Genomic DNA, 15571 nt, shown 5'->3' on the forward strand with positions numbered 1-15571 from the left:
GACAGACTCACACGAGTGGTCGCTGCACGCTCAAACCTTACGACAGGTGTTCGAGACGTGGGGGACTCCTCAGATAGATCTGTTCGCCTCCCCCCTCAACCACAAACTCCCTCAATTCTGCTCCCGGATGTACTCCCCGGACCGCCTCGAGGCCGACGCCTTCCTCCTAGATTGGGAGGGAAGGTTTCTATACGCGTTTCCGCCTTTTCCTCTGATTCTGCGGACGCTGGTCCATCTCAAACCAGTGCGAGCCACTATGATCTTGATTGCTCCTCAGTGGCCACGCCAGCCTTGGTTTTTCCTTCTACTTCAACTCAGTACCAGAGATCCACTACCTCTGCCTCTGTTTCCCTCTCTGCTATCCCAGAGCCAGGGTTCGCTGTTGCATCCAAATCTTCAGTCTCTTCATCTGAATGCTTGGTTTCTCTCCCCCTGACTTCTCTCCCTGTGTCGCAATCAGTCAAGGAAATACTGGAAGCCTCGAGGAAGGCCTCGACTAGAACCTGCTATTCCCAAAAGTGGACCAGATTCTCATCCTGGTGCGCATCGCACGACCAGGACCCAGTGTCGGTCCTGGTCCCCTTGGTCCTGGAGTATTTGCTCCATCTTTCTCACTCCGGCCTGAAGACCAACTCCATTCGGGTACATCTTAGTGCAATTGCTGCCTTCCATCAACCCCTGGAAGGAAAAGCCCTTTCATTCCATCCCTTAGTTTCTCGTTTCATGAAAGGTCTTTTGAATGTCCACCCTCCCCTCAAACCTCCCCCGGTAGTTTGGGATCTGAATGTGGTCCTGGCTCAACTCATGAAACCCCCTTTTGAGCCATTAGACAAATGCCATCTGAAATTCCTCACTTGGAAGGTGATCTTCCTGCTCGCACTCACTTCCGCTCGGCGAGTTAGCGAGCTACAGGCGCTGGTGACGGACCCACCTTTCACGGTATTCCATCATGACAAGGTGGTCCTCCGCACTAACCCTAAGTTCTTGCCTAAAGTGGTGTCTGATTTTCATCTCAACCAGTCCATCGTCTTGTCAGTTTTTTTCCCCAAGCCCCACTCTCACCCCGGAGAGACGGTGCTACACATGCTTGACTGTAAGAGAGCGTTGGCCTTTTACCTCCAATGCACTCAGTCTCATCGGACAGTCCCACAATTGTTTTTGTCCTTCGACCCTAATCGACTGGGTCGCCCAGTTTCCAAGCGCACCTTGTCCAACTGGTTGGCTGCTTGTATTTCTTTTTGCTACGCTCAGGCTGGTCTCGCGCTGCATGGTCGAGTAACGGGACATAAAGTCCGAGCGATGGCAGCCTCCGTAGCCTTCCTCCGGTCCACACCCATTGAGGAAATCTGCAAGGCTGCCACGTGGTCTTCGGTTCATACTTTCACCTCCCACTACTGCCTGGACACATTGTCCAGGAGCGATGGCCATTTCGGCCAATCGGTATTACGTAATGTATTTGCTTAAATTGCCAACTTCCCTCCACCCCTTTTCAGTTAGCTTGGAGGTCACCCACATGTGAGAATATCATGCCTGCTTGTCCTGGGATAAAGCACAGTTACTTACCGTAACAGGTGTTATCCAGGGACAGCAGGCATATATTCTCACAACCTGCCCGCCTCCCCGAGGTTGGCTTCTTTGCTGGTTAAGTGAACTGGAGACCACGAGGGGGAGATGCGCCCTCTGGTGGAGCAGGAAGGCACGCATGCGTGGAGCAGCAGAGCAAACTTTAAATCTTCAATCAAGTTTGCTTGAAAAAGCTGTCCGCATCGGGGCTGCGTAGATGACGTCACCCACATGTGAGAATATATGCCTGCTGTCCCTGGATAACACCTGTTACAGTAAGTAACTGTGCTTTCTGGACCTTAAAGTCAAGACAGTGGTTCTCGTGGCGATTTGTCTCAGCCAGGCGTATTTCTGAACTACAGGCTCTCTCTTTTAGAGAGCTTTTTCTTCGGATCACAGAGGCAGGGGTATCCCTCCGTGCAGTCCCTTCTTTTCTTCCAATGGTGGTTTCAGATTTCCATGTCAACCAGGAATACCCTGCCTGATTTCCATCCTAAGGGGTCGGAGCAGAAGGAGCAGATCTTATGGAGTCTAAATGTGTGAAGAGCGTTACTTCACTACTTAGAACCAATTAATTCCATCTAATTAATTAATAGTAATAGTAGTAGTCTTTCAGACCATCTGTTTGTTCTGACTAGTCAATCCAGGCATGGTAGGCCAGCATCCAAGACTTCTATTGCCAGATGGATCCATATGGCCATTTCATCGACTTACATCGCCTGTGGTAAGCAGCCGCTGGTTTCTCTGAAAGCTCACTTGACCAGGTGTGTCGCAGCTTTGTGAGCAGTCTCAAGCGGTATCATCCAGCTGAGATTTGTAGAGCAGCTATTTGGTCTTCCCTTTATACCTTCACAAGGTTTTAAAGAGTGGATCTGGTGGCTCAATCTGATGCCGCCTTTGGGACCTCAGTTTTGTTGAAAGGTTCTTCTGTCCCACCTTAGAAGTTAAACAAAAGAAAGGCAAAACCAATGTCACAATACAACACAAGGAATTTTATTGAAAGTTCCTATGGGAAGTCCCAACTAGGATCTGGTTTCAGCAGAACACTGCTTTCCTCAGGGGACGTACCAAACTAAAATAAACATAACAAAACAATTATTAAAATGATAAAACATACAGAATGTGATAAATCATATAAAAGATTAACACAAGCAAAATATATTAAAAATATCTAAACTACAGAATCATAATTAGTATACATTAGTATGGCATTTAACAGTTCTTTTTAAACTGTCTAACAGTTCTTCCCCAATTTTAAACTGTTGTTTTCTTTTCTGCATTATATTGTAAATGCTTTCTGTCTTTATCTGTTTTTAAGTCCATTATTCTAATTTGTATTTTATATGTATCCCATGTGTTAGCTCACCTTGTTTTGAACCGCCCTAGAACTTTTTCAGTATGGCGGTATATAAGAATAAAATTATTATTATTATTATCATTAGTATACATAAAAAATGTGGTGAATATCATAAATCATGGTCAAAAGAGGTCTTGAAAAATGTTAAAACAAGGACAAACATACCTGATAACAGGATATTACAGTGGTATCTCTATTTCAGATAGTCTTGAAAAAAGACCTAAATATAGATAAGATTATCCTGAAACCATATACTCAGATAAACTTAAATCTAAAGATAAGTGTGAGGGGGATGAAGTATTTGTGGGAGCTCATGATAAGCTGGAAAAAACAGACAGTGATGGCAAAACAGATTAAAAAACAAACGACAGCAGTCAGAATTAAAACAGACAGACACAAAAACTGAGAGCAAGAGCTGGACAGAGTATTTTTAAGGGCTCACGACAAGCTGTTAAAAATCAATGATGGTGGTTAAGTTTCAACCCAAGCAGTGACAGCATTCAAAATTTAAAAAACGGTGGCTGCAAACATATAGACACAAAAACAGCAATCAAATTTTAAGACCAAAGACAGCAGTAAGATTTAAAAAAGAAAAGAGGGGTGGGGGGGTGCAGTAGTCAGATTAAAAAACAGAGACGGCACTCAGATATCAAACAGGTTTAAAAACTTAATATTTCACCACAGTAAATCACCAACCGGTCAAAAAAAGTTTGCAAGTCCAAAAAGGAAACTGAATGAAACACAACAGAGCATGTAGAATATTTTCTTGTAAAGAATTTGCTTCTCAAAATAGCCTTCCATGTTCCACAGAGAAATATGATACTGCCTTTCTTAATACCCTTCCCCAGTGTTATTCTCCTTCTAATAGGCTTCTTTATATTTTTGTTGCATTATGAAATATAGGGACCAATCTATTATAGCAATATAAAAGACTTTGGGGTTGAATTCAGGAGGCATGCCAAGAGATTTTTTGGTTTTTTTTTTCTTCCATACACTTTATGGAAAATGTGACCCTTTAATGACTCAAACCACCCTATAAGTTATGCTTGGAAAATGAATCTCTTTAAGATAAAGTTGTAAATATGACTGAAATTAGTGACCTTTTAACAGTTGTGGGGTTTTTCTCCTTTTGATTTATGTGTTAGGTGAGACATGGAATCCACTGAAACTGCATTACCAGCTAAGAAATGTACGTGAACGATTAGCTAAAAATCTAGTGGAAAAAGGCGTGTTGACAACAGAGAAACAGAACTTTCTTCTTTTTGACATGACTACACATCCTCTCACCAACAACAACATTAAGCAGCGCCTTATCAAGAAGGTGCAGGAAGCGGTTCTTGATAAATGGGTTAATGACCCACATCGTATGGACAAACGTTTGCTGGCCCTGATTTACCTAGCCCATGCTTCTGATGTGCTTGAGAACGCTTTTGCCCCCCTTTTGGATGAGCAGTATGATTTAGCCATGAAGAGAGTGAGACAACTTCTGGATTTAGACCCTGAAGTTGAATGTACAAAAGCAAATACAAGTGAAGTCCTCTGGGCTGTGGTTGCAGCCTTCACAAAATAACTGTAATAGGACAGACCTGTTCTTTTTTCATTCAGTTCTGTAATGTAAACCAATATTTTCTCTTTTATTGACTCTTCATGCAGTTCTCTGTAATTTGTACCTTCTCATGTTACAAATCGGCTCTTGTCTCATAGGAAAAGAAGTATTTACCTTTTACTTATGCCAGCAATACAGGTTTCTGCTGGAAAAAGTGTTTCCTTTCTTAGAATTGTTTTTGGGTTGTTGGGTTTATTTTTTTTGGGGGGAGGAAGGAAGTGAAGATCAGTGCATTTTAAACTTCAGTGCCATATTGGCATTTCATTTCATATTCTAATAAAAAATTTATTTTGTAAGGTGATTACTGGAAGGCTTTAGTTACACTGCAAATCAAACATGAAATCTATATTTTAGCTAACTTTCAGTTACTCAAAATGTGCTGTCACAGTTGCAAGTTAGAAATGTAAACATTTCAGAAGAACCTTCTACTTGCCAAAATTAAGTATCTGTTCATGTACCCCCTTCAAATATCTTGTGCGGAGCAAGGTCTCAAATTTGTATTTAATGGATTGTTTTAACATCCTACTACAGGATGAACAGCAGATGGAAGATAAACCAAGTAAATCTGTTGTATAAGTTAGGTTTTAATTAAGCCCCAAGGAAAATCCTGTTGTTTCAAAAGCCGTTTTGGGATGTGATACATTCCAGTGTATTGTGTATATAGTTTCAGTTGTATATTAACACATACCCATCTTAATGTTTTGCAAGATTTAACTGATTGTACACCTGGTTGCCCCTTTGTTTAGGGTTGTTTCAGCCATTGTAATATGATATGTGTATTTTATGAAGGACATGCTATAATTCATGACTGTTTTTCTGGACAGTAGGGTATTCTCCCCATGCTCACGAGCCTTGCAGAAAGAATCCATTCCAGGTTTTCAACTCCTTTTCCAGAAGGCTCTGCTACCCCCTTCAGTTTTTTCTTCTACTGCAAGCTAGGTGATGTCTTTCTGCTCTGTATATTATTTTTGGTTTGTTTGGGGTTTTTTGCAGTTTTTGTGGCTATTGGTGTACCAGAAATCCCTAGTGCAGGGGGTAAGCTCTGCATGCAAAAGAAGCAGACTTGGGTCTGTAGACAGCAGGTTAATTCTTTGGGGGGATCTGTTTGGCCAGCCAGCAGAAATCTTTGTGGAGCTTGGGGTCCATATCTCTAGTAGCTTAGCTTGCCTACAGAATCTCATGGGCTTAAAGGCAGGCTGTTAAGCATCAGCAGGGGATTGAGCAGGACTCTTCAGGGTGCCAGCTGTAATTTTGCACCCTCTTCGCATGCACAGTTCTGCGAGGGTTGAGGATCAGTAGACTTCAGTCCGAATGGCAGCCCAAAAGTCTCAGCTGATTGAGGCTGACTGATTGAGGCAGGGATTATTCTCCAAGGTCCAGCTACTGCTTAGAGCTGAGGGCTGAAGATCCTTTGGGAAGACTGTTTAGAAGAAGAAAATCCCTACCAGAACCCCTGAACAGCGTCATACCTAAGTGTAGAAGCTGTGGAGCTTAAGAGACCTAAGGTGGAGTTACCTAAAGGGGACTCAGTGATGCCTAGTAAAGCCTTTTCTCCTGAATTTGTTAATTTGATATAGAGAGCTTATTTTGATAGCCAGGACTCTCATCAGAGCTGTGGCAGCGAGCCAGGAGTCGGGCAAAGGGGATTCCAGCTGTTACAGAGCACCTCAAGGTCATCGGCAGAGGATGACCAGGATCCGGTGGACCTTTCTGACAGGGATTCAGAAGACAGGGGAGTCTGTCTTTGGGCCCTCCTGTCACATAGCGAGTCTTCCCTGCTGGAAAATATAGGATCTCAAACAGGAGCAAGTATGCATGAAGCAGTGGTGGTGCTTGACCAAGGGGAGGATCCCACATTATGTCGGCTGTTTAAACATTGGCACTATTAGAGCTCATTACTGACTCCCTAAAAGAGTTGGATTTCCAGCAGGACCTTTTCACTCAGTGTTCTATCCTGAACGGAGTGAGAGCGAAGCCCACGTCTTTTCCCTGGCATCCTGATATGAGTGTTTTACTCAGAGCCCCGGGATGCTCCTGAGGGCTCTTTAAAGGAAACCAAGACAATGACTAGGCTATATTCAATGGCACAAATGATTGTTCAGCATAAGATGGATTCATTTGTGCTCAGGTAACTAAGCGCACGTCCCTGCCAATTGAGGAAGGCATAGTATTAAAGGATACACAGCCTCACAGAGTGGATGTGGTACTGAAAAGGCAGTTTGAAGCTTTGGCTTTAGGGATCAAAGCAGCTGCAGCAGTCTCTTTTGTGGTACGTGTTTGTCATACCAAGATGTGTGGGCTCATCCTGACAGAGGATGAACCTCTACCCCAGTTTATGCTAGCAGTAGTAGATTATGTAGCCGATGCTCTCTGTAATGACAACAGAGTGATGAACAAATGCTCGGCTTATTCCATTTCAGCCCACAGAATGCTCTGGATCAGGCAATGGGCAGGAGATTCCACCTCCAAGGCTACACTCAGCAGACTCCCTTTCAGAGGACAGATGTTCGGAAAGGTTCTGGATGATCTGATGGCCAGCATTGCAGATCGCCGGCCAAAATCTCTGCCTAACAGCACATTGCGAACCTCTAGAGGTTCTAGGCAGTCTAATTTTCATAATTCCAGGCATTTGACAGAGATTCACAGGACCTAGGTGAAGTCAAGCCTACACAGCAGTCTTTAAGAAAATGCAATGATGCCAGGGCTGAAGTCTTCTCCCTCATGATAGGAGGAAGGCTCTTGGTATATGCCAAGGTATGGATCTCGTTAGACCACTGGGTGCTGAGGATCATTTGGGGAGGGTCCAAGCTTGAGTTTGCCCATCCCTTAACAAACAGGTTTGTGGATTCTCCAGTGGGGTGACCAGAAAGGTCATGCAGAGCCTTGGCAATAGTACAGAGACGTCTAGAAATTCAGGCCATAGAACCAGTGCCACCAGAAGAATCGGGCTCAGGCAGATAATCTATATCAGGGCTGCCCAAGTCCGGTCCTCGAGATCTACTGGCAGGCCAGGTTTTCAGGATATCCAAAATGAATATGCATGAGAAATTTGCCTGCACTGCCTTTTTGGTATGCAAATCTCTCTCATGCATGTTCATTGTGGATATCCTGAAAACCTGGCCTGCCAGTAGATCTCGAGGACCGGACTTAGGCAGCCCTTCTCTATATACTTCATAGTACCCAAGAATGGCTCAGGCCTGGAGACCTGTTCTGGATCTTACACATGTCAATGAGGCCCCAAAGGTTCCACACTTTCAAATGGAAACCGTGTGATCAGTCATCGCAATGGTGGCTCTAGGATAATTTCTAGGTTCCCTAGATTTGAAGGAAGCCTACCTACATATTTCTGGAACATAGGAGATTTCTGAGATTCCATGGGCTGGAGAGCTATTCTCAGTTCTTGGCACTTCCCTTTTGGGTTGGCAACAGCACCCCATGCATTCACCAAGGTGGTGATGGTAGCAGTGCATCTTCACAGGGCAGGATTGCAAATGCATCTGTATCTAGATGACTGGCTGATCAGAGTTCACTCGTTATTAGAAGGGGAACAGGCAGTGGTTCAAGTGGGCTGGATGATGAATTTTTGAAAGAGCCAACTGGTTCCATTCTAATTCTTGGAATAACTGGGAATACTATTCAATATGAAAGAGGCACACAGACAGAAGCCTTGCACTCAGATAACGAACATGATGGCCAAGCCAGCTTCATCTGCGTGGCACTATCTCCAGGCACTAGGCTCCATAGCAGCCACTATAGATGGTAGTCCCTTGGGCGAAGACTTACATATGTTCTCTCCTCTCCAGAATGCATTCCTGTTTTGTGGTCCCTGCAAATGGGCTCCCTTCAAATGGCCCAGTGGACTCTAGAATTCCGCTGCAGTATGAGTTGATGGTTCCATCAACAGTCATTATTACAGGGCATGCCCCTCAGAATAATTTCATGGGTATTTCTCATAATGGATGCCAGCCTGTTCAGCTTGGGAGGCCATTCCAGGGGTGGTGGTTAACCTCCTAATTTTACTAATAAATTATGCCCTATTGGAAACCATAGGAGAGACCTACCTAGACACTACCAGGTCTACCCACTGCACTCATACAAAGACCCACTCATTCACTTAACACACAAAAAAAAGGAAAAAAAAAAGTAGAGAAAAAGCCTCAGTTCATCATCATATGGCAAAAAACTACACTTATAAACAATCCATTAAGCAAGGTCCAAAATGTATCAGTTCACTCAGCAGTGAGAAACACTATAGTAGCCCTCGTAGGAACCACCTCAAAAAAACTCTAGCACGCCAAATTACAAAACTTCAAAAAATGTGAGTAAAGCAAGCATAGTCTCAAACATAGTCAATGGTAAGCAGGAAAAAACAAACAAACACTTAGCTGCAGATGGTGTCCAGGCTGTCTTCCATGCATCCAAAAAGTGCAAGCCTGCCTGGCCCCGCAGCCACTCTTTCCTGACGGGGAAACCTCCGTTTCGCTGAGCTGCGTCAGGGGAATGATTCCAGCCTACTCCACCAGCAACTGTAGAGGCTCTCCAAGTGCTCCAAATGCTCACATCCACACACATAGAAGCTGAGGTGTGGGATTCTCCAGCAATCAGTGTCTTCAAAATGGAGCACCCTCTTCCAGTCAGACCAATCCCCAGCCAGCTTCAACCAAAGAATGCCGCCCACTCAATTCGAGCATTTAGCCCAGCTGGGTGGATGGTTTGTAGATGGTAGATCCATCTTTGTTCCCTCTGATGTAGTTGATGTCTCCAGTTACCACGTCTCACAGAACAGGGGAGATGATCAATCACCACATACCGCAGTGAACTAAAAGCATGTTGGGCTTCAAGGCAGTGCACCACCAGGGGTTCTTCCACTCTCTTAGTATGTATACATGACTTGTGCTCCAGTAATCTGACCCTCAATTTCTGTGAGGTCTGTCCCACATATAACAAAGGACAGGGGCATATGATGTAAATAACCCCTTCTGTAATGCAGGAAGTGTTGCTCTTCAATCTAAACCTTTGTCCTGAAACCAGATGCACAAATTCAGTGACATTTAACATCAGAGGGCACACAGAGCATTCCCCTGACACAGCTCAGCGAAACTGAGGTTTCCCCGTCTGGAAAGAGTGGCTGCGGGGCCAGGCAGGCTTGCACTTTTTGGATGCATGGAAGACAGCCTGGACACCATCTGCAGCTAAGTGTTTGTTTTTTCCTGCTTACCATTGACTGTGTTTGAGACTCATATATGTGCTGCTTGCTTTACTCACATTTTTTGAAGTTTTGTAATTTGGCGTGTTAAAAGAGTTTTTTTGAGGTGGTTCCTACGAGGGCTACTATAGTGTTTCTCACTGCTGAGTGAACTGATACATTTTGGACCTTGCTTAATGGTTGTTTATAAGTGGAGTTTTTTGCCATATGAAGATGAACTGAGGCCTTTTCTCTACTTTTTTTCTTGTTTTTTGTGAGTTAAGTGAAAGTGGGTCTTTGTATGAGTGCAGTGAGTAGACCTGGTAGTGTCTAGGTAGGTCCCTCCTATGGTTTCCAATAGGGCATAATTTATTAGTAAAATTAGGAGTTTTGTATGCCCTTCCTGAGATTTTTTGTGGTGGTTAACCTCCCAGAGAAAATGGTCCATCAATAGATTGGAGCTTCAGGCCATTCTATTGGCATTGCAAAAGCTGGAGAAGAGCCTGGAAGGACAGGTGGTCTAAGTCTTCTCGGACAGTGTTATAGCGGTGACTTATGTCAATCGCCAAGGAGGCACCAAGAGTGTGCAGCTGAGCCTGGAAGCCCACTTATTGTTCTAGTGGGCAGAGCTTCACTGTACATGTTGCAGGAGTGGATGTCCAGGCCAATTACCTCAGCATGCAGACCTAATACCTGGGAGAATATACGTTATCTTCTCCAGCATTCCAGTTCATTGTTCTTTGATAGGGTTAGCCAACTTTCGACTTTATGGCTACATTGAGGAATAAGAAGGCGGACAGATTCTTCAGTTGAAAATCTGAGCCTGATGCAAAGGTCTGGATGCCCTAGTCCACATGTGGCCAAAAAATGAACTCTTGTTCGTGTTTCCTCCATGGTCATGATAGGGCAAATACTTCACAGAATAGCAAACCACCCAGGGAGAGTGGTTATCGTAGCTCTGGATTGGCCATGGTATATGGACCTAGTGTGTCTTGAGATGGACCAGGGTCTCAGACTGCAGGTACAGCATGATCTTCTATCTCAGGACCCAGTGATCATAGTAGATCTGGATTGCTTTGGTTTTGCATTATTCCTGTTGAGCACGTGGTATTAAAGCGCAAAAGAATACTCAGAGGTAGTTATTGCTACTCTCCTCAGAGCCAAGAAGCCTTCGCAGTGTCTGCTTATACTAAGGCATGAGAGATATTTCAACACTGGTACACGAAAGAGAAGGTGGAGTTGTTTAGTACTCTAGTTGCAGTGGTGCAAACTTTCCTCCAAGCAGGTCTTGACAAAGGCCTCGCAATGGCATCCCTCAGGGTTCATGTGCTTCAAAGCCTGTGGACATAATGCTCCCCTGGCTTCTAATTTAGACGTAGCCAGATTCCTAAAGGGGACCATAAGGCTCAGACCACAGGTAAAACAACTATTTCCATCATGGTACCTTAACAGTTTTGCATGACCTTAGGCTCCTTATGAGCCTGTTCAAGAGGAGTTCTTGTTAGATCTTACCATCAAGACTGTTTTCCTCATGGCCATTATGTCAATGTGCCGAGTCTCAGAGCTGCAGGCCCTGTCATGCAGGGAGCCCTACCTAAAGGTAATGGAGGTGGGAGTTTCCTTGTATATGTTCCTATCATTTTTGCTGAAGTTTGTTTTCGGCATTTCATATCAATAAATAGGTGTTCCTGACCACAGGGTCAAAGAAAGAACTGGATTCTGAGGAAGCTGGATGTGAAAAGAGTCCTCCTATCTTACCTAGAGGTCACCAATGAGTTCCGACTATCAGACCATTTATTTGTGCTGATCAGTCAGGCTAGGCATAATAGACTAGCCTCTAAGGCTAATAGATGGCAATTTCGTCGGCATATATTACCTGTGGCAAGCAATCGCTGGTCTCTTTGAAAGCATATTCCACAAGAAGCATGACTTCTTTGTGGGTGGAAGCTCGGGCGATTTTACCGAAGGAGATTTTTAGGGCAGTGGCCTGGTCTACTCTGCATATGTTCTCCAAGTTTTACAGAGTGGATGTGGCAGCATGGGAGGACACCGTCTTTGTGTCCTCAGTGTTATGAGCAAATGCAGAGGTCCTGCACTAGATTTCTGGGACAGCTTTTGTATGTCTCTTCTGTTCAGAATGACACACCTATTGCACTAGAAAAAGAAATTGTTCTTAACTTGCTAATAATATCTTTTCTAGTAGATAGGTGTGTCATTCTGGAACCCCGCTCTGTCAGTATTTCTACGCCTGCCTACTCTCTTGAATCAAAACTGAGATTTTGTTGTTAGACCTTAAGGGTATGAAGAATAATCTACTGTATTGCTATAACACATTGGGGGGGGGGGAGAATGTTTGAGCTCCAGAAATGTTTCTGATTGATATGGCTATTTCAGTGTTTCACTTGTTCAATTATAATGTTTAACATGTTTGTTACACTTTCAGAAAATAACAGATTTCTAATCGGGGAGTCTCCTGTACCCCTCCTCCTTATGTGTTCCTATATAGAATTATTGCCTGCTTTGGTACAAACTGAAGGGGGCAGCAGAGCCTTCTGGAGGAGGAGGAGGAGTTGAAAACCTGAAATGGATTCATTTCATGACTCATGGGTTTGGGGAGAATACCCTACTGTCCAGAATGACATTCCTACTAGAAAAGATGATAGCAAGGTATGAACCTAATCTCTATTTAGCAGTCTGTGATTAAACATGTAACTCCAATGTGAAGAACTGTGAATTTGGAAATTAGTATAAGGTTTCTGGCCTTCTATTTTTTAATCATGTTTTTGTTGCACAACATTGAGGCAACTGTTTTTCAAATTAACATGGTTACAAATCTCTTCAGACAAAACAATAACAAATTGGTGCTGGGTTTTAATTTTTTTTTTTTTTTATACAAGTTCTTACATTTGTCTTTATATACCATTTCATCTACTTATGCTTTTCAACGAAAAATAAACAGAAAGCATCAGTCTTAGCAAGTGTTGCATGTGAATTGTTAGCAAGTATAATTACAGGTCCAATGACTAAAAAGTCTATAACAAAAACATTTAATTTTTTATATCTTTGAAATTATCCTTGTTAGCACATTTATTATATAAAATTTTGGTTTTTTAAACTTCATCGCATCTTTACCACATGTTGCTTCCACTTTTATTGACATTATAATGTAAATGTGCATTGAATAAATCACTTTTTTTCTCATTATGCATACTAATATTGGGGCTTACAGGTGTGGAAAGACCTTTTGGGTTAATCTGTTCAAAGCAAAAGTACTAGATGGTGTATAATTGTAGAGTTGAAGTTTATGGGATTCCTCTAAATCTGTATACTAGCTTTTTACCATACAAATAAATAATGATCTTGAAAGTGCCTGAAACAGAGCTAGTATATTATTTGTTACTTTGATGACTTGAGTATTTCTGCTTGCAGTGGAGCAAAAGCTAATGTCTTTTGGTTTATAACGGAACAATATAAACATCTCAAGATGTCTAAAATTAGCAGTTTCACGGTTTTCAAGTCTTGAATGAATTCCAGAATTTTACATTACTCAATGAAGGAGAGAAAGTGGTAGTGATCAAATTAGAGGGGGGAATGCATGATGTCTCTCAAACTGTGTGCTACGAGACAGTGGTGTGCCCCAAAGAGATTCTGGGTGTGCCATGAGAGATTCCAGAATTTTACTTTATTTTTAAAAATTCCCTTCATAAGTATACACTAGAATAGATGTCACGTATGCAAGAATCTGTCAATGTTGTGACCATCTGTGTGTGTGTAAGGATACAACTGTCCAGACAAGCTTCATTGGTCCTTGAAAACTAACGGCAAGTAATTTTATTTATTTTATGCAGTAGTTATCGTAATTTGAACAACAAAGCAATCAAGGCTTTGTTAACCATTTGAATTTTTTATCTTTGCAAACTTGGACAGAAATTAAATTGAAAAAAAGAGAACGACTGTAGATGGATGATGAAATGTGTGTTTATCGATTTATTGAGCTGCGTTTTGAGTTAATTTGCACTAAAATAAGCACATCCATCGCGTTAATTAGCTATTCTATCTAGTTTCGCTGTTATTACAATTTAACCATATATAGCTTAAAGAACGTTAAATAAATAACTCAAATTTAATTTTTTGTTGGTTTTAGAATTTTATAATTTCAATTATAGTGTGCTGTGAAAATATTTGCTCTGTTTAGTGTGCTGAAGCGAAAAAAGTTTGAGACACTGTCTTAGCAGTTTATTATTTCTGATCTAAGAAATGGTATGCAATGGAATAACAGAAGTTATGCATGATAACTTCATTCACTTTTCTCTATGTATAGCAAGAAAAAGTCTTACACCTAATTAAATATTTTAGTGCAATAGGGGTACCATTCTGGATAGTAGGGTATTTGCCCCATGCTTGTGAACTGTGCAGAAGGAATCCATTCCAGGTTTTCAACTCCGCCTCCTCCTCCAGAAGGCTCTGCTGCTCCCTTCAGTTTTTCCTTTTGCACTCAAGCCAGAAGGTGTCTTTCTGATCTGCTCTGTATGTTCTTTTATTTTTGATATTTTCTTGGTTTTTACAGCTATCGGTATTCCAGAGCTCCCCAGTGCATGGGTAAACTCTGCTTGCGTGGAGAAGAAGCAAACTTGGGTCTGCAGCCTGCAAGGTTAATTCATCAGGGACCTGTTTGGCTAGCCTGCAGAGAACTTTGTGGAACTCAGGGTGTATATCCTTAGTAGCTTAACTTGTCTACTGAATCGCAGGGGTTTGAGCATAGGTTGCTAGGCATCTTCAGGAGGCTCAGCAGGGCTCTTCAGGGTGCCAGATGTAATTTTGCTTCCCACCCTTCTCATGTACAGTTCCACAGAGGTTGACTGACTTCGGTGTGACTGGCAGCCTGAAAATCTCAGTGTTGGAGGACTGAGGCAGGGATTCTCCCAAATCCAACTACTGCTTAAAGTTGAGACAGGCTGCAGCACCTTCAGAACACATATCACAGTGAGTAAGGCTATTGCAGCCTATGATCAAAATTGGGGAGGGGGGAGTTCTGAAAAAAAACTATTTTTAAAGGTTTCTGCCACATCCTGTAGGGTCTCCCACCTCTAAAATCCTGTTTTTGTTTTAAGTTTTTTAAACTTTAGGTTGTTTTGAGCTGTTGTCTGGTGCTAAAACAGCCATTTTGAATTTTCTGATTCCCTCCCCCCCCCCAAAGTTCTCCAGGTGCTTTGAATTTGATAAAGCGATTAATCAAGAAAAATAATAAACTTTGAAAACTTTGATCATCTTATTTAGCCTCAAAATTGACAGTGATGGCGTCCTTGGGTTCTTTTACCTCTAATTCATGCCAGATTTGGGCTGGATAGATGCTGGAAAAGTACTCTTGCTCCAAGTGTTGCACAGCATGTGAAGAGGAGGGCAGCCTTAGCCTCTCATTTAGTTTCTAAGGCTGAGGATCCTTTGGGAAGCCTGTTTACAAGAAGATTCTTACCAGAGTCCTGGAGCAGCAGTGTACCTAAGAGTAAAAGCATGGAAGCCATGGAGCCCAAGAGATGTAAAGTGAAATTACGAAAAGAGGACTTGGGGCTACCTAGTAAAACCTTATCTCCTGAATTTAATTTGATGTGGAAAGCTTATTTGGATAGTCAGGATCCTCATCTGAGGTCTGGCAGTGAGCCAGGGATCATGCAAGGGGCCTTTGCTCCCAAGGCACGTTAGGGTCATTGGCGGAGGCTGACCAGGATCTGGTGGACCTTTCTGACAGGGATTCAAAGGCAAGGGGTCAGTCTGTATGCCCTTGCCGTAACAGAGCATGTCTTCCCTGTAACAAATGGAGAGCCAACATAAAAAGCTACAAACAACTGATAAAAAAGATAAA

General features: G+C 42.7%; 1 protein-coding gene and 1 long non-coding RNA gene across 2 annotated transcripts in view; both read left to right on the forward strand.

The window, feature by feature from the left end:
- Positions 1–4827, forward strand: part of GOLPH3 (golgi phosphoprotein 3) — an 88688-nt gene extending 83861 nt beyond the window's left edge. The window contains exon 4 of the mRNA XM_033933392.1: positions 4066–4827. Within this exon, the coding sequence (XP_033789283.1) occupies positions 4066–4490 (425 nt within the window). The 3' untranslated portion in view covers positions 4491–4827. The remainder of the gene's footprint in view (positions 1–4065) is intronic.
- A 5136-nt stretch (positions 4828–9963) lies between these two features.
- On the forward strand, positions 9964–13080 carry LOC117355209. The gene is made up of 2 exons (XR_004538325.1): positions 9964–11828; positions 11919–13080. It is a non-coding gene; the product is annotated as an uncharacterized LOC117355209 (long non-coding RNA).
- Positions 13081–15571: the final 2491 nt, after the last annotated feature.

The sequence above is a fragment of the Geotrypetes seraphini genome, chromosome 1, assembly GCF_902459505.1.
Source record: "Geotrypetes seraphini chromosome 1, aGeoSer1.1, whole genome shotgun sequence".
NCBI lineage: Eukaryota > Metazoa > Chordata > Amphibia > Gymnophiona > Dermophiidae > Geotrypetes > Geotrypetes seraphini.